The sequence below is a fragment of the Xiphophorus couchianus genome, chromosome 4, assembly GCF_001444195.1.
Source record: "Xiphophorus couchianus chromosome 4, X_couchianus-1.0, whole genome shotgun sequence".
In the NCBI taxonomy this organism is placed as follows: domain Eukaryota; kingdom Metazoa; phylum Chordata; class Actinopteri; order Cyprinodontiformes; family Poeciliidae; genus Xiphophorus; species Xiphophorus couchianus.
Genome location: NC_040231.1, coordinates 31,681,251 through 31,700,170, shown reverse-complemented (window position 1 = coordinate 31,700,170; position 18,920 = coordinate 31,681,251). Strand labels below are relative to the sequence as shown.

General features: G+C 38.5%; 1 protein-coding gene across 1 annotated transcript in view; it reads right to left on the bottom strand.

Annotated features, from left to right (window-relative positions):
* LOC114143237 (neural-cadherin) overlaps window positions 1-18,920 on the bottom strand; it is a 316,981-nt gene that overhangs the window by 223,035 nt on the left and 75,026 nt on the right. The window contains exon 2 of the mRNA XM_028015094.1: window positions 1,003-1,200. Coding sequence (XP_027870895.1) covers window positions 1,003-1,200 — 198 coding nt within the window. The remainder of the gene's footprint in view (window positions 1-1,002; window positions 1,201-18,920) is intronic.

Genomic DNA, 18,920 nt, shown 5'->3' with positions numbered 1-18,920 from the left:
GTTTTTACTCTAATTCTTTACATAGATCACCCTTGTTTCTGTTTTACTTTAGTTAGTGATTCTAGATTATTATGATAAATTATTTCTTATTTCTAGTTATTTTTTAATGTTAGAACATTTTCCTAGTTCAGTGTACTCTTCCTTGCCCCGTGTTGTTCTCCCTCTGTCTCTCTTCTCACACCTGCAACCCATTAATAATCTGTTCCTTGTTCAGTGATTAAGGTCCCCAATATAAATACAACTCATTCTCAGTGACTCCTTGCTGGTTCCTCCTATTAAATTCCATTTTTTTTCACATAATTTCTTTGCTGTTATTCCTCACAGATTCTTGTTTTTGTTCAGCTCTGGCTCCCTGTGTTTTTTGTTTATCTTTTTTTTTCATTAAACCTTCATTTACTTGATCCCTCTGCCTCTCTGCATTTGGGTCCACCTTCACCACACTGAATCATAGCACGTCTGCTCCAAAAAAGTCAAGTAAGGAGTTTTTGCAAAATTCCTTACTTCAGGAAGGAATTTGCAAAAACAAATTTGTCCCTGGTGGGGGTCATATAATTTGTGACACATGACGGGTCACAACATGGCTAAATTGAGCGCTTCAGCGAAATAACATTGGTATAATGCTTTAGTCCTAGTGGAACTAATGTTCATGATTAATGCTGTAATGTTAATGCAGCTACCTTTACAGCAGCTAATATTTTAGCCTGCTAAAACATTAGCTAAATATTTCTGTTCGCTAACAAAAGTTAGTGCCCCTAACCTTTTAGTTTGGTAAAAAGTTAAATGCACTAGCTCCAGTTAGCTAACTAAAATGTCTAGCTAACTTTTTAGTTAGCCAGAAAGTTAGCTCCACTTACCCTAAAGAACTACTGATAACATAATGAGTTTAAATATTGTCCTAAAACTAAAGTCTTCATTACATTAATGCAAACATTTTGGAATTGAGAAATAAAAATAAATCTTCTCCAGTCTTATATGAAATGGAAAAAAAAAAGAAAAACCTACCATCAGATAGGAAGTACTCCACTTCACCATTAAGACCTTCGTCTCCATCCTGAGCAATGAGTTTGTAAACCAGTGATCCCGCAGTCGCATCTGGGGAAACCACTGCAAGGTAGGGGGCAGGAACCATGCTCCATTCCGGGATGTTGTCATTTACATCAGTCACAGTCAACTCCACTCTAACCAGGTACCACTCCAAACCTAAAGGGCAAAGAAAAGACGCAGGCAGTTTATAGCAGGTGTACTGTTGTAGCAGAAAGATAATATAATGGATAGCAAACAGTGTTTAAGGGATTTTTCCTTTTTCTTGCCATCACATTCTTTGTCTGTAACCTTTAACGGGTACTTTAAAATGTCACAGCGGCTGACAGTCTGCCCAGTAATTTAGCCAATGCTGATAATGTGGAAAAAAAACCAAGTGATGCAATGGAGGATAAAGGACAGGTAAGAAAGGTTAAGGTTTATCAGTCAGCAGTAACTCCTATTATAGGGTGGAGGGAAGTTATATCAATGAGGGCAGGTGGGATTATTGCTTGGCTCTGGTGGAAATGGAGTTTTGCAGGTGAGAAAAAGTGACAAATTCTATAATGAAACTAAAAGTGGTGGTTTGACATTGAAGACATCAAAGTATTGACAATAGAGTTCATATTTTGGTGATAAAGAGAGAACAATTTACACATTACTTGCTAGTTTAGCTTTGGCTGGGCATGTCTGAAAGGCTGTACCCAGAAAACAACAAGTGTGTATGTATACATTTTCCTTGCAGGGTGGTAGAGTTAAGTAGCAAAGAAGAATTTATTCATGAAGACCGAATACCTAAACAACAACAAAAACAAGTTAGGTAGTTTTACTGTTCACATTTCTTCTAAAGAGAAACCTTCTGCAAACCCACACTCCTATGTCTGACCATATTTAACACAAATTCACATTTGAGCAATAGGTGAGACACTAGCAAAATAAGGAAAGGAGCTGGAAAACATAGCACAATAAAATAAAAAGCAAAGACATATTGGCACTAACATCAGTGTAGTCTGATATTTGTCATTTTTTAACATATAATAATTGGTTTGATAAACAAAACTGGGTCAAAATTAACAATCATTGTTCTTGTTGCTGTTTGTTTAGGAAGAGGGAGTGCAGGGAGTTGGTCATGTGGTATTTGTCTATAGTGATGCAAAATACGTGAAGGAAACTCAGTCTGAGAGTTTTTTCTCAGAAAACAATCCAAAGTGCTGCAGAGGATAGAGAGACTGATTACAGTCATGTACCACATTTTACCGGAAGTAGTCCTAGAGGTTGAATTTTCATTTGTATAATAGACTAAATCATTCAACTTTTGTTTCAAAAATAAAAAAGTAAATCCATGACACTGATATTTGTATTCAAGGTCATCGTACTAACCCAGTCACACTTGATTTTTCGCTTTAATTTTTTAAGAAGAGATCAGAGGTCTTTAATCAAAAAAAAAAAATCACAAGACAATCTCAGCATCTAAACTAGTAATTACAATCAGTGCACTTAAATGCACTGGGAATAGCAATCAAAAGAACACATCAGTTCACTCACCCTTTGCACATACACACACATAGCACAGCTTTCATTACTAGTGACAACAGGCAAGTGAAGGAATAATTTAAAGACAGGAACCAATAAACTGGCATTTTGGGATTTGATAGCTGCTAGGAAGACAAACTACTTTGTAGATTAAAAGCTTTGCATTGTTTGGACTTAGAAGTCACTAGAAAAGTTTCCAAAATTTCCAATACCCCTTAAAGATGTTCATATTGGGTCCTGTTACTGGCACAATAATTTTATGGTATATACCAGCCCGAAGTAGTGCATTGCTGTGTAGTATTAAATGAAACATAGTTTAAAGTTTTTTTACAAATACAAATTTGAAAAGTGTGACCTGCATTTCCATTCAGCCCACCTGAACCAATACTCTGTAGAATCACCTTTTCGCTGAGATTAGAACTTCGAGTGTTTGGAGATGAATCTCTATCACCTTTCAGCATATCTACAGCCTCAAGTTCCAGTCCATTCTTCTTTGCAAAATAGCTTAACTTCAGTCAGACTAGATTTGTGAACACAATTTTTCGGGTCTTGCCATAAACTACATTTTAGATCTGGGTCTGGACCTTTATCTGGTCGTTGTAACCCAGTTTCAAGTCTATTGCAGCCTTCAACATGTTGTCTTCCAAGATTGTCTTGCATCTCATCAGCCTTCAGCAGCTTCTCTGTAAACTGCCTAAAACAAATAGTCAAAATGAGATATATAGCACTAATACAGGTTGATATGTACTAAAGAGAAGAAGGAGACATGCTCCATTACATTTAACAGACCAAGCAAGGCCGGACTGAAGTAGAACAGTCAAAGCACGGTCACATTGATTGTTTTCTTATACACCCTTCAAGGTCCACAAGACACACCGAGCCGAGTTCCTGTCAAGGCCCTCCCTCTCCAGGATACATATGTGTGGTTTTCAATAGTACAGTAAACACAGCGATCATGGCAGAGAGGAATGACTATTACGAGTTCACGTGTTCATCACAGCAGGAAATAAAGGTTGACAAGCTGCAGCATCTCATTTTATTTTACATGTTATCAGGGGAAAAAAGAATGGAAGGCTTTGGTGGGACGTTCGCCTGCTTCATCAGGGGAGTTCAGAGTTTTGGTCCAACAGAACATACTTCCTCTCATCCTCGGACAATTGCTCTTCAAAACTATCTATTCTGCTGTTTGGCTGAAAAAACAGTTTCTGGAAGTTAAATAGTTGGGGATGTTTTCCACACCCACAGGATTCTGACCAATCACATAAGAGTTTCTTATGCAGAGGATAATGAGAAGTTTGCCAGTGGCTTTGTATTAGGAAGGGGTCGATGACATGAGGCTGAAAAGAAAAGGACACAATGTTCCTCACCTGAAGATAACTGATTTCGCCACATGCTCCCCATCCCTGACCAATCTGCTTTTCTTGGTCTTCGTGATGCCATTTGTTGTCTAATGTCCGTTAACATACAGTTGTAATTCAACTGGAAATGAATTACACACAGGTAAACTGTTTACTAGTTAGGCAAATCCTTAAGGCAGTTGTAAAAACGAAAGAATCCCCGTACATTAATGTTTGTGGATGTAACGTGGCAAAATGTGAAACATTTCTAAAGGTTGGGTATGTGCGGCTTTTCTCCAAATGGTTCTACCTCCACAAGAATACAGAGAACAAAGTGTGCTGTCTGAATGACAAGACACCACGGCGTAATGGAGAGCACAGCCGGAACGACGAGTGAAGAAAAGCGAGAGTTGAGTGTCGTATGAACAGGATTAAGACCGTAGTGCTGGAAGGAGCTGAAAAATGACCCCGCGGTTGTTATGGAAACTGAGAAAACAACGAAAAAAAGAAAATGGTGGAATTAAGAAGGGGATAAAAAAAAAAGCAGCAGTGGCAAGCAGTTGCATAAATCAATGTCATTAAAGAAGAGAGGATACTGTATAGGGGAGCAATACAAGGAAAACACATAAGCAGACATCAAACGAAGACAAAAGAGCAGGGTTAACCAGCCACAGCTTACAATAAATTATATAGCACTGCACTTGACTGAGGTTCAACTAAAGAGAGTGTTGATAATGTCTCCTGTTTCTCTCCGAGGGTGTAACAGATTCAAAATTAATTGGCTAAAGGACAATGCAGCTTTGGGGAAGAAGGGACATCATTACTCAGATAATAAATCACCAGGCTAATATTCCGTATGCTTTGCCAAAATGCATCTCTCTTTCTTTCCCCTAACAATTTCTTTCTCTCGCTCTCTTTTCCCTCTCACAAACACTCATATATTCACACAAGCACTGCCTTTCTTACTAATGACAATCATCACTGGATTAGTTTGTAATGAAAGACCATAGGGAGATTCAGATTGGTGCAATGGCCATCATTCACACTAATGCGTTTCACTGGATCCAATATCCAGAGGAGCAGTGGGAACTGGGAGCAGTGGGAACTGGGATCAGGAACGGTTTCACTGGAGGCTTCTTCCTGGCCCTGTTTGCTTCCAACAGTTGCAGTTTAGAGGATGTCTAACTTATTTTTCTCTTATTTTGTTTTAGACTATACAGTAGGTACACTATGAACAGCTGAAAAAGTGTGTGCAAGAACTTCAATTTACATGCAACTACTCCAAAGTTGTAACAATAGAGGTGCAGCGATTGCAGTTCTTTTAGCCGACCACTGATCACAATTCTTAAAAAATCCTGACCTGCAGATTCAGATATTGACCAATACTGTAAGTTTTTTGTAAGTTAACACTCTTTCAGAGCAGAGCAATAGAGGACAGCGGTTGATTTTTAGACCTCTGCCGAGGTAGATAAGGTCATATACATATCTAAAATTTAGGAAATCGGGGCCCATTCATTGACTGGCCCCTACGTAGTGCCAAAAATGATTCATTAATCTGGCAATAATGGGTGAACAGAATGCCACTATCTATGTTTCCATTTAAATGCCATGTGATTTTTGAGCTGTGTTTCCACTGCTTTGGAACAAATCAGCCAGGCTGAGTGAAGCGTAATTTGGTCAGATGTTAACATTATGCATGGCTGTAGTAAACAGGAAGTAGAGGTTCCAAACGGGCATTGACCACACATCTTAGAAAAACAGAGAGGCTTTTCTATGAGTTGTAATTGTTCTGTCATGTCCAGCTGGTATCGGTGTTGTTACTTGATGTCCAGAGACATAGAGAAAAAAATGTAATTCTAATGCATGTCGACAGCGGAATCAAGTTTCTGTAAATTGCCTTTATGCTTGCTGGCTTACTTAATTTTGACTATATGCTGTGTTATTCTTATGTTATGTTTTTGCTTGCACTCATTGGCTCCTTTCCCTTCATTCTTTCCTTTCCACCACTTGTCGCTCCTTCTCTCCTCCGCCTTTCCATTCTTATTATCAAACGCACATCCACTTTGCGTTTATTAATGATAAATTCTCTTTAGTCTAGGTAGAGACAAAAGAGAGTTTATTTTGTCTAGGTAGAGGTTAGCCAAGAAACCATGAGTTTTATGATAATCCTGTGTCCAAAGCCAAGGGCGGATCTGAACCAGATAAGTTTTACCTGATATGGTCTTCCTCTCCACTCCCCCTTTTCCTGTGTTCTTCGTCCTCCTTCGCCAGACAGAGGAGGTTATTCTGTTTTAATGCTGCATTTATGGTTCTGCAAATCTGATTTTTCCTTTCTTTCCTTGTCTAATTAGTCAGTTTTGAAGTTGATTTTCAGTATTCCAGTTTGATTTTGTCATAGTGCATTCATTAATCTGATGTGATTCTCATTTCCTTATTCAATATATATATCCTTTTTGTCTTATCAGTAGTTAACCTCTTAAAGAAAGAGGTTAATTATGGAATAATTCAGCAATGTCCATCACTGGTTTTCACAATTGTTGAGTGTATGATGTTTTTATATATTCTTTATGCTTTTTAATATAAGCACTTAGAAATGTCTTGTTGCTATGCAAATACTCTTTATTAATAGACTGAAAGAAAGAACATCGGTGAATCAGTGGTATCAATAACTGATGGATGGGGCAGAGGGGAGGTGAAGGCTGGTCAGTGGTGGTTCCATCCTACAGAACAACATCAGTCTCAAATAGCCACAGACTATTAAAATAATTCAAACCAGCTTAGACTGAATCATCTTAGAAAACTACATTGCTGTTTGAGCCACTCTCCAGTCAGTTGACCCCTGTCCATGTGCATGTTCTTCCCTGAGGAACCCAATGCACCAGGATGCATTGTGGGTAAAGTCAAGCTGACAGAGGCAGTGCGGTGCTTCAGACACTTTTGGCCCATCCATCCATGTGGATCTTACTTCCACATACACCAACTACCTAAGCATCAGTGCACACCTTCTAGACCACTTCATGAAAACTGGTCTCCCTGCTGGATGTGGACTCGTTCACCATTGTGAGCTGAAGCTGGATCCCTACCAGAAAACAACAAAGGTTCTGGAATGGTCACAGGAGCAAAACCAGACGTAGAAGTTGATTAAGTCTCCAAATTTTCAAGATCTCAATCCATTTTGACTCATGAACGCTCCAACCAGCAGCCTTCAAAACATAGACCTATTAAATAAATAAGGATATGCCTTTTGATGAGGCTTGTGTGGCAAATGAAAAGCAGCTTTAGAAAATGACATCCTAAACGAATATATTGAGCAGACTTTACTGTATTAAAAATATTTTTACTGGACAAATGTAATATCCTACTTTTAAATGTCAATGTTTTCACTCATTCTAAGTGGGAAATCACCATAGTTATCAAAAATAAAGCCTTTCAAACATTATGTGTTTCACTTAGTAAGAAAGTTCCTGAAATAAATAAACTTTTCAATAACATTCTAATTTCTTCAGAGGCTCTGCTGCCAGACAGTAGAGTCCACCTTCAGGGGTCAGGTGGAGTTCATGCTGTTTAGACAGCACCGGGGTCATACTGTTATGCTTCACTGGGATAAATAAACCAATGAATAATGTGTCACAATTCGATAAAAGTTCACATTTTCTATAACAAAGACTGTTTTTTCTCTGCATTTCAAAGCTAAAAAGCAATTTATTTTCATTGACCTTGCCATATTAAACTGAATAATCACCCAAAGATAAGGGAAGGTAGAATCAACGATGGGAACCACACAGTGACAACCTCACTATTTTGAATTTGTGTTTGAAAGTACAATAATAATTTTTTAGCCAACAGAAAGAGGAAGAAGAAATAATAAACTGTCAAAGCTAGCTGAGGTCTGAGCAAGCGCTATTACAACCAAACAATTTTTCATATTCACAGGCTGTCAAATCCACTGATTATTGTTCTGCTCCTCCATTCCCCGAAGTGGAATGCTTTTAGCACATGGTTACAAGCTGGGAACCAGCAAACCAAACAGCATAAAACAGAGGCAGAAGAAATTTAAAACAGCATTCGGAAGTTTAAAATGGCTCTGCAAACAGCTGCAGAATAAGCCAACAAAAAATATCACATTCTCATCTTTACCTGACATTAACCATGTTTTTGTCACTTCAAGGCTGGAGAATGAACATGTTACAGGACAGGTCACATTTGTTGGACTTGAACATCTTCATCTTACATACCATTCTCTGAACAGGCAAACTCCATTCTATATTGAACATCCAATTGTTCTGCACTTTCATAGTACAGCTATTTGCTAAAAACATTCGATTTGATTACGTTCATCAAACTTATTCTTCAAGTGGCTACCTGGAACTATGTCTGCCTTTATGCTACACCTATAGCTAGTTATGAATTATTTGCAATTATTGATGTCGCTTACTTCAAGTTCTTTCACTGTGTTGCTTCCATAGAAGTTCCACCTGAGCCTCTTATCTGAATGACTTTACAGTCATTAAAGGGGCAGTATTGAGATGAGATAAGATAAGATAAGATAAGATAATTTTATTAGTCTCCCAAAGAAAAAAATTGTCTTGGAAGGGGCAAAACTGCAATACAACAATAAAAAAAAAAACTCATCCAAAAGGACAGTAGCCATGAATAAATACATAAAAACAAGTAGTGCCATTTTATAGCACAATCAAGCAACTATCTTACCTTCAGTTATTTTAAAAATTATGTTTATTTCAAACATGACTTAAAAGAAGTTTGACTTCACAACTTGATGCCTTCAAATTTGGTCTTTGTCTCTTTAAGAAGCTCCTGCTCTTTCTGACACTTCGCATTCAGCGTGTGATCATAACAATGCTTCTCATTATTTGCAATAATTCAGGATCAATGCACTGAGAAGTAGTTCGTACAATGAGTTCAGCAGTCGTGCAATTCCACCAGGTGTTTGCTAATTGCTGCTGCCGCTAGTCTGGCAGCAGCAGATCTCAATCCATTTTGACACAGGGAGGCTGTGTGAAGTGGAAGCTCACCTGGGGACTGAAAGTCCAACATTATGACATGGCATAAATATCAAAAAAGTTGATTTTACATAATACATCCCCTTTAAAATTACAGTATATAACTGTTATAAAGAATGTGTTTTACGTATCTGTTAAAATATGTCTTGACAGTTTGTTATGAGACAGATAATCTGTGAAAAAATCGATCTCCTCCATCTCCTCCCTGAAATAATTCTGGAATGTTAAAGAAATGCACCACTCCCGACCAAAAACAACCAGTCAGAGCCAGGAGGAGGGGCTTAGTGCGGTCACTCATCCTCATGTACTCGCTGCTAAATGTGTGAATGGCAGAAAAACAACTGAATGTTACAGGAAAACCCTTTATCTGCTGTCATCGATGGCCATGCTAACTAGCTGGAGCATTCACAACAAGATCTGCTGATGGGGAAAAGCTGCAGCGGTAGCAGAGAGAGAAGGGGTGAAGGTGCTGAGCCGCCTCCTGGCTTCCACTTTTGCGGTGGTGCTTCACAAATATGTTTTAAAAACATTAGAAAAATTACACACTGCAGCTTTAACTTTAGCCTCTCTTCCATTGTCAAGTCTCACTTACATACGCAAATGTACATAAATACATTTCTGACATGAGCGCAATAACAGTATATGCTACATCATGATTGCCTTTTCCATCAAAGTGGTTCCAGTGTTTAACTGCTGCTAGATCTTACTAGGCCATTTTTTATTTGTTATTTTTTGTATTTCCACCAAAACAAACTCTAGCCCTTGTCCTCCAAAACATGGTGCTGACATGGAACAGGAGCTAGAGTTTTATGAGGAGCAGCAGACAAACAAAACATTGTGAGAGCCATGTTCGAAGCTGCAGTGCTCAATTTAGGTTTGGAAAGGTCAAATTTGAAACAAAGAATGGAAGAAACGCAAGGCAAGGCACTCACATTCTCACGTCCACGCAAAGGAACATTTTTACCACTGCATACAAGAGCCAGTTAAACAACACAATCTTAAAAAAACACACACACACACAAATTAATTTAAACATCTGCAAACCAGACCAAGAGAAAAGAGATGATTTTTACATTCTGTCAACCTGCATTGGCTCTGTAACATCTGTAACGTCTCTTAGCCAAAAGCCCAGTTATCATATCATGATTTGAGTGGCAGTGGGCAGAAATAATTACAAAAATATTGTCAGTGGTGACCATCTTCTACAATATCACAGGGAGAAAAACCGAGTGAGAAAAGAAGGGTGGGTTAGAGTGTTATGGTTGGAACTAAAAGATGCAGCTGATTAATCTGTCTGTCAGTACAGTCTTTTTTTATGCTACATTATTACATAATGGATGTGCCATAAATCTGTCAGAGTGGAGGGCACTCGATTTAACAGCTGATAAATCAAGCAAAGAGCCATCCCTCCTCTTCTGGTCTCCTTCGATTACCCTCATCAGCACCTTTCTAACTCCCTGCCTCCAAATTTTTCCTCGCAATCCATTTCCTCCAAGCAATCTGTTATGTTGATGCCATAATGTAGTACTTCTCTTTTTCGGTGCCCCATCTTCCTTCTTGTTGCGGCGGTTCTCATTAGCTTTAACAAAACGTAACGGCGTGGGAGTCGAGCAGAAACCAAAAGGTTGAGGGCGGCTAAAAACAATACCTGCACCGTGAGCGTGTCCGCGGCGGGTTTATGTGTGAGCGCGATTTAGAGCTCTGCCCTCAAAACGCTCTCACGTCTTTATTCAAGCAGTGAAAAGAAGAGACAAAAGATAAAAAGCAAAGAAGAAACTTTAATAAAGAACTGAGATAAACAGAGAAAAAATGGTAGAGATGGACAGTTAATTAAATGAGCTTCATGAGGATTAGGAAGGGCTATTTGGCTCTTAATAGTAACGGATCCATCCACAACGGATGGAAAGCCATTGCTGCGCTTGGCGACTTTTTTCCAACTTTGCCATAGAAATGCCAATTAAATCAGTGGATTAGAGGGAAAAACAGAGATAGTTGGAGTGAGGAGGCAGAAGCGAGATCAAGCTTTGGTTCTTCACTAACTGCTAATGATACAAATGACTTGCCAATCATTTCTCTGTTTAGTCTTCCAGCACCTTCTCATAATTGAAAACCCTCTGATAGCCAATAATGTGTTTAGAAATGAGCATGTTGTCTGGACACATAGAACAAAAGCAGATAGATAGATAGATAGATAGATAGATAGATAGATAGATAGATAGATAGATAGATAGATAGATAGATAGATAGATAGATAGATAGATGGGCTAGTTAGCTGTGAAGATATGAATGTGGCTAAAAATAAAATCAAAATTCTAATGAAGTTTACCATTCATTTTAACATCCACATAAAGACAAATAAGTGCAGTAATAAAATGGCAATGAATCGGCCATGATGGATCACCAATGACAACGCGCTGAAAGCTCCCAGAAAGTGTTTGGTATTCCCAATAACTTCCTGTTGTATCTGTATTGCTAAAAGAAAACAATATTTCATGGGATTAAATGGAATTTTGTTTATTGTTCATGTTCCGAAGCATAAACAGGAAGCAGTATAAAAATACTCAGGAATATCTGAGTATGTTATTTAGTTTCTCAGAAAATACCCAAGTAGTAACACAGCGACACATTTAGCTTTTTATCGGTGTCATTTCCTCAAGAGACCAAGAGAGATAGAGAAAAGTCTGATTAGCACTTAGCAGGTAATGCTAAGATTGACAAAGAAAAGGCTGAATAACTATACCCAATAATCGCGTGGTATTCTGTGAAAATGTATGGAAAAAGCAACACATTGTAAATACATTGTTTTCCAACGTCCAATTTTTAAAGCTGCAAACGTTGAGCTGCCGTCGCCAACAAGGAGGATCAACTTTCCATTAATTACCAAAAGCAGCCGCTGCCCTTCCTGAGGTCACTCTACTTCCCATGTGGACCTAACACCACCTCTGCTCATTGTTTAGCGTGCGCTCATCGTCGCTCTGGTGTTGGCTCTGGCTCTGGGAGCAATGCAAATCTTAAGCACACATTTGGAAGACAATGTGTTCCCTTTTAAACAGTCCGCTAATGATCAAATCCTATAAGTCCAGCCGTGTTCAGGTCGGTTTGTGTGCGTTTATAATCGGGTGTGAGTTGAATTTGCAGTTGAGTTGAGGTAATCTCTGTCATCTCCAGCTAGTCTCATTAAGGTGTGTTGTCTTTCTGTAAGGATTACAGCCTTCTGTTTCCCGTCACTTTAACATTGAGTGGACGTCCAGTATTATTATGAACGTTTTGAGACGAGGAAAATCCCAGGCTTTAGGCCTGGGATTTTTTTTAAGCCAATGTGATCTATTCTTTCTGCCAAACTATGTAATGAACTTTCTTTTAATTAGTCAAACCAAATTTTTTTGTACACTCCAACGTGGAAGAAAGGATCTTGAACGTCCGTTTTTTGAACCACTTCCACTCTGCTACATTCTGTTATTGATGTGCGCACAGGATCAGACATAAAATCCGCTGTCGCTTGACTTCTGGACGCAGAAACATTTCCGGGCCACATAAACCCAAGCAATGAAATATTAAAATCAAATGGAAAACTGGTGCCGACGCCTGTTTCTCCATTTCAAAACTAAAATTTAAAATGTTTGAAACCAAAACTGTTTTATTTTTGTTCTATATGATTTAAAAGCTTTTTTTTTTTCATTTTTTGATTTTTGTCATTTGAAAATGAAAAAAAAAAATGGATTGTTTTTCAGTCATTGTTTTTAAACAAAGCTAAGGTACAAACCTCATTCTGAACTTAATTATTTACCTTAAACCACATCCAAGCAATTGTAAAAGGAATAATACGGGGGGAAAAAAGTAAATAAAGTCCTAACCCAGCTGCCTTTAGTATCCAAACTGCCTCACACACCATGGGAATGTTTATAGCGCCACACACATCTGTCTGTGGAAGATCATTTCCCTGCCAGGTGTACTTTCTATTCTGCATTCAAGTACAATTTGTACCCTGGATTGTGTGCATATCAAAACAATGCCAAAGAGATTAGAAGATATTCTTTTTACAATCAAATCTCAGCAAAGATATTTAAAAAGAAAATGCCTGAACAACATCACTGATAATATTTAGTGGTTTCATTGCTGCATACGAGTTTTAATGATTTACAAAAATCGAACCGAGATTCTGGTCATTTTTATACCGGCCACTTCATGAAATGCTACAACGTGACATTTAATTACTGTCACAAAACGAAACTGAGTAAAATAAATTATATATACCGTTTTTTTTCTGCATTATGACGTTACAAAAAGAGAACGAACCATCATTTTTAAACCGAGGGTCGTTCGGAGGCAATAACAGTAAACTGCTGCAACATCTCTGGCTCCTTTATGTTTATTGTTCCAGCTAATTACATGCAGCTGTTGTTCTCAATTCCCCCACAGAAGAAACTTTATAAACAATTTATAGATAATTGAGAATTAAATTATATACAGAATAAACATTAAGGTTTTTGTTTTATCTTAAGTCTAATCTAATTTGGTTCTGGGAGGAAAATGTTTAGATTTTATAAACATTTGCAGAACAAAATTTTCTCTAATCTTTGTTAACTCTCTGTTAATGATCACATTTTATATATTTTATACTACCTTGTTCTGAAATTGTTAATATCAGTAATGATGTAATTTGTTGCACAGCTAATATTAGGATTGATTAAACTCTGATCTTAAACAAATAATAAATGAATAGAAAAGCATCACATATGTAGATAGATCGATAAATAGATCTATAGATAAATCTATTTATCGATCTATATATACTGTATATATAGATAGATTGATCTATCTATAGATCTATATAAATAAATATTTATTTATATATATAGATGGATAGATATAGATTGATATATATATAGATACGTAGATATAGATATATCTTTTGATTGATAGATGGATAGATATACCTATTTATATATAGTAATGGTAATATTAATAATAATAATAATAATAATAATTATTATTAACATCCATCCGTTATAAATCACACTAAATCTTTTTGGACTGTGGGAGGAAGCCGGAGCGCCCGGAGAGAACCCAAATATGGACATGGAGAACCAGAAAACCCCATGCAGACAGAACCAGGCTGGGATTCAAACCCAGGACTTTCTTACTGCAAGGCAGCAGTGTTACCCACTGAGCCACTGTGCAGCCCTGATGTTTTATTCACACCAAAGGAGAATTTCTGAACCTGTTGGGAAATTTTACAGAGGTTGTCCTCTGCAGAGGAGGTCTTTATGGCAGCTGGAGTCTCAGGATGATCTTTGCGCTGATCCTAGAAAACTTCACAATCTAGATCAGATTTTCTTTTAGGCAATCGGAAACATCCGTTCCCAAATCTTTTCATCATCTTCTGAGGTTGAACTATCCCATTCTGGGCAGTTTTTCTTTTGGGGAATCGGAAACATCCGGTACCAAATTTTTTCCTCTTCTTCTGAGGTTAAACTGCCCCGTCCGGGGTAGTTTTTTATCTGGGAACTGAGTACAAACTGTTCTGAACGTCTTTCCTCTTCTTTTGGAGGTGATCTACCCCATCCGGGGTAGTTTTTCTTTTGGGGAATCGGTAACATCCGATCCCAAATCTTTTCCTCATCTTCTGAGGTTGAACTATCCCATTCGGGGCAGTTTTTCTTTTGGGGAATCAGTAGCATCGGGCCCCAAATTTTGTCCTCCTCTTCTGAGGTTAAATTGCCCCGTCCGGGGTAGCTCTTTATTTGGGAACTGTGTACTAGTGGTTCCAAAAGTCTTTCCTCATCTTTTGACTTTGCGCTACCCCTTCTGCCCTCGTTCAGGGCAGTTTTGCGTTTGTGAACAGTCTTACTGCCTGGGGCTCCACTGCTGCTCCTGGGTGTTAACCCTGATGTCCCGTTTGGGGAAGATTTACATTCCGAGATACTGGAGAATGCGCTTTTTCTCGATATTTTCTCTGAAAACGCCAGAGATGAAATCGGTGAAATCATAGCCTGAGCTTTGAGGTCCGCCACTGAAAAAGTTTTCCCAGCCGGGTCAGCTTGCTCTTTGGGAACCGATGGAAACCCGTCCCAAAACAAGTCTCTCTCAACATCCTGGGAGCTTGAGAAACGACTCAGACTTTCAACAGAAGAATCTTCCCCAGCCGGGTCAGCTTGCTCTCTGGGAACCGATGGAAGCCCGTCCCAAAACAAATCTCTCTCAACGTCCTTGGAGGTACTTTCGTCTGAGTCGTTTCCAGGAAAGAAATGGTCGAAAAGTTTCTTCATCCCTGTCGACACCAGATAACCTACTCCCAAACCAAGTGGCAAAATGAAAAGGTTTTTCATCTTGGAAACAAAAAATCTTCACTACACACAAAATCTGAATCTCACTGAAGCGTTTGGATTCTAACTGATGTGTTGAGATTCAAGCATTCAAAGCCTCAGAACGCCTCAGAAAAAAAGTTTTTTTTTTTTTATTTATTTAACATGAATTGATTAACAATAGATTTCTACCTTGGTTTTCTGTACCTGCTGCCATATAAATTGTCTTTATCCATTATTAATTTGGTTCTGGCAGGAAATTGTTTATGTAGCCTGCGTTATACTTTGGGTTCATTCATTTCAATTCCTGTGAACGGTAAAAAAGAAAAAAAGAGTTAAGATGTTTAAAAATGTTTAAAAAGCAATTTCCAAACACTAGTAATATTCCTATGTCAAATGCCTTTGTTATGTACAATTTTGTATTTTATTTCTGTATTTAATAATTGCCAAATTATTTTACTAGTTTCTAATTGGTTAAGAATACTGATACTTGTTGCGCAATTGGAAGGGGAGAAAAAAAAAAGAGAGAGTTCGACGGAGGGAGGTGAAGGAGACAGTCTGCTCGGTTGTTCCTCCCAGTTAGCATAAGCTAAACTAAAACTTTCCCAGCTAAGGAAAGGCAGCTGCAGTCAAGTGTTCGGCCAGGACATTTATTAAAGCAGTGGACTTTGGTTATGTGCGGTAGGACACTTTTCCTCTGTTTTATTCAAGAAGTCGCAGCTTGGACTGTTGTGAAAACTGACGCGACACACACGAGAGCACGCTAAGTTAAAAGACAGTTAGGAGGGTTGGCTACCGCGTTGGGGAGCTACACGACTGCTGTTCTTTGTGAACTTAGAGGTGAGAATCGTCTTGGACACCGGAGGAGTTGTGGTTTCGTTTGGAAAAGGCGACCGAGATCGACTACACGGTGGGGACCGGGAGATTCAGGCTGCGGGAGTCCATGCAGGAGGCGCGTGCGGAGCCACGAGCCACGACAGGTCCACGCTGTGAGCACGTGAGCGCTCTAATCTTCACTTCTAAACTCAACGAGTCAGGTACCGAGTCAGTTTCTTTTGTTTGCTCATTGAGTGAAGCGGCCAGTGTTTAAGTTTCCAGGCCCCAACGCACTCAAGCGACGTTCAGGCCTGCAACGGGTACTTTTTTGGGTCATTTTAGTTATTATAAAGCCGGCATAGCTTAGGATTTGCTAATGACTGATGATTTTGTTTGTTGTATTTGTTTGTTAATGCCCTGAAAGTGACTGATGGACACCCAGGGTTTGATTTTTGAACTTTAAAGGGAAACTTTAATTGTAAGGTTTTGAGTTAATTCACATTTCCTTATTGACTGTACATTGCTTTAAAGGTAATTTGAGTTATTTTAAGTTGTGCCCACTCCTTCGAATGTGTTCATGGTTTATTTACAAATGTAAGATATTTCATTTTACTACATTCAGGGTAATTTCATTTGAAATATATTTTCATAGTAAAAAGAAGAAAGACATTTACTGTTTCAATTCATTATTTCATTAACAGATTCTATAAGGGAACTCACAACTAATCCGATAATAACGACTACAGATTATCACCTTTTAATGATAGGAACTCAGGGCGCCCCGTATTTGGTTATTTTACATGGTTTTGGACGTTTAGCCAGCAATGTAGGCAAAGGGGCGCTACGTTTAGATTTTATAAACATTTGCAGAACAAAATTTTCTCTAATCTTTGTTAACTCTCTGTTAATGATCACATTTTATATATTTTATACTACCTTGTTCTGAAATTGTTAATATCAGTAATGATGTAATTTGTTGCACAACTAATATTAGGATTGATTAAACTCAGATCTTAAACAAATAATAAATGAATAGAAAAGCATCACATATGTAGATAGATCGATAAATAGATCTATAGATAAATCTATTTATCGATCTATCTATATATATATATACTGTATATATAGATAGATTGATCTATCTATAGATCTATATAAATAAATATATATTTATATATATAGATGGATAGATATAGATTGATATATATATAGATACGTAGATATAGATATATCTTTTGATTGATAGATGGATATATCTATTTATATATAGTAATGGTAATATTAATAATTATTATTATTAACATCCATCCGTTATAAATCACACTAAATCTTTTTGGACTGTGGGAGGAAGCCGGAGCGCCCGGAGAGAACCCAAATATGGACATGGAGAACCAGAAAACCCCATGCAGACAGAACCAGGCTGGGATTCAAACCCAGGACTTTCTTACTGCAAGGCAGCAGTGTTACCCACTGAGCCACTGTGCAGCCCTGATATTTTATTCACACCAAAGGAGAATTTCTGAACCTGTTGGGAAATTTTACAGAGGTTGTCCTCTGCAGAGGAGGTCTTTATGGCAGCTGGAGTCTCAGGATGATCTTTGCGCTGATCCTAGAAAACTTCACAATCTAGATCAGATTTTCTTTTAGGCAATCGGAAACATCCGTTCCCAAATCTTTTCATCATCTTCTGAGGTTGAACTATCCCATTCTGGGCAGTTTTTCTTTTGGGGAATCGGAAACATCCGGTACCAAATTTTTTCCTCTTCTTCTGAGGTTAAACTGCCCCGTCCGGGGTAGTTTTTTATCTGGGAACTGCGTACAAACTGTTCTGAACGTCTTTCCTCTTCTTTTGGAGGTGATCTACCCCATGCGGGGTAGTTTTTCTTTTGGGGAATCGGTAACATCCGATCCCAAATCTTTTCCTCATCTTCTGAGGTTGAACTATCCCATTCGGGGCAGTTTTTCTTTTGGGGAATCAGTAGCATCCGGTCCCAAATTTTGTCCTCCTCTTCTGAGGTTAAATTGCCCCGTCCGGGGTAGCTCTTTATTTGGGAACTGTGTACTAGTGGTTCCAAAAGTCTTTCCTCATCTTTTGACTTTGCGCTACCCCTTCTGCCCTCGTTCAGGGCAGTTTTGTGTTTGTGAACAGTCTTACTGCCTGGGGCTCCACTGCTGCTCCTGGGTGTTAACCCTGATGTCCCGTTTGGGGAAGATTTACATTCCGAGATACTGGAGAATGCGCCTTTTCTCGATATTTTCTCTGAGAACGCCAGAGATGAAATCAGTGAAATCATAGCCTGAGCTTTGAGGTCCGCCACTGAAAAAGTTTTCCCAGCCGGGTCAGCTTGCTCTTTGGGAACCGATGGAAACCCGTCCCAAAACCAGTCTCTCTCAACATCCTGGGAGCTTGAGAAAGGACTCAGACTTTCAACAGAAGAATCTTCCCCAGCCGGGTCAGCTTGCTCTCTGGGAACCGATGGAAGCCCGTCCCAAAACAAATCTCTCTCAACGTCCTTGGAGGTACTTTCGTCTGAGTCGTTTCCAGGAAAGAAATGGTCGAAAAGTTTCTTCATCCCTGTCGACACCAGATAACCTACTCCCAAACCAAGTGGCAAAATGAAAAGGTTTTTCATCTTGGAAACAAAAAATCTTCACTACACACAAAATCTGAATCTCACTGAAGCGTTTGGATTCTAACTGATGTGTTGAGATTCACTGTGGCTCTGGGTCCTGCTTCTGGTCGTTGCTATGGAAACGATCAGATCAGTGAATAAATATTTAAAAAGTTTGGTTTTTTTCATTTATTTAACATGAATTGATTAACAATAGAGTTCTACCTTGGTTTTCTGTACCTGCTGCCATATAAATTGTCTTTATCCATTATTAAA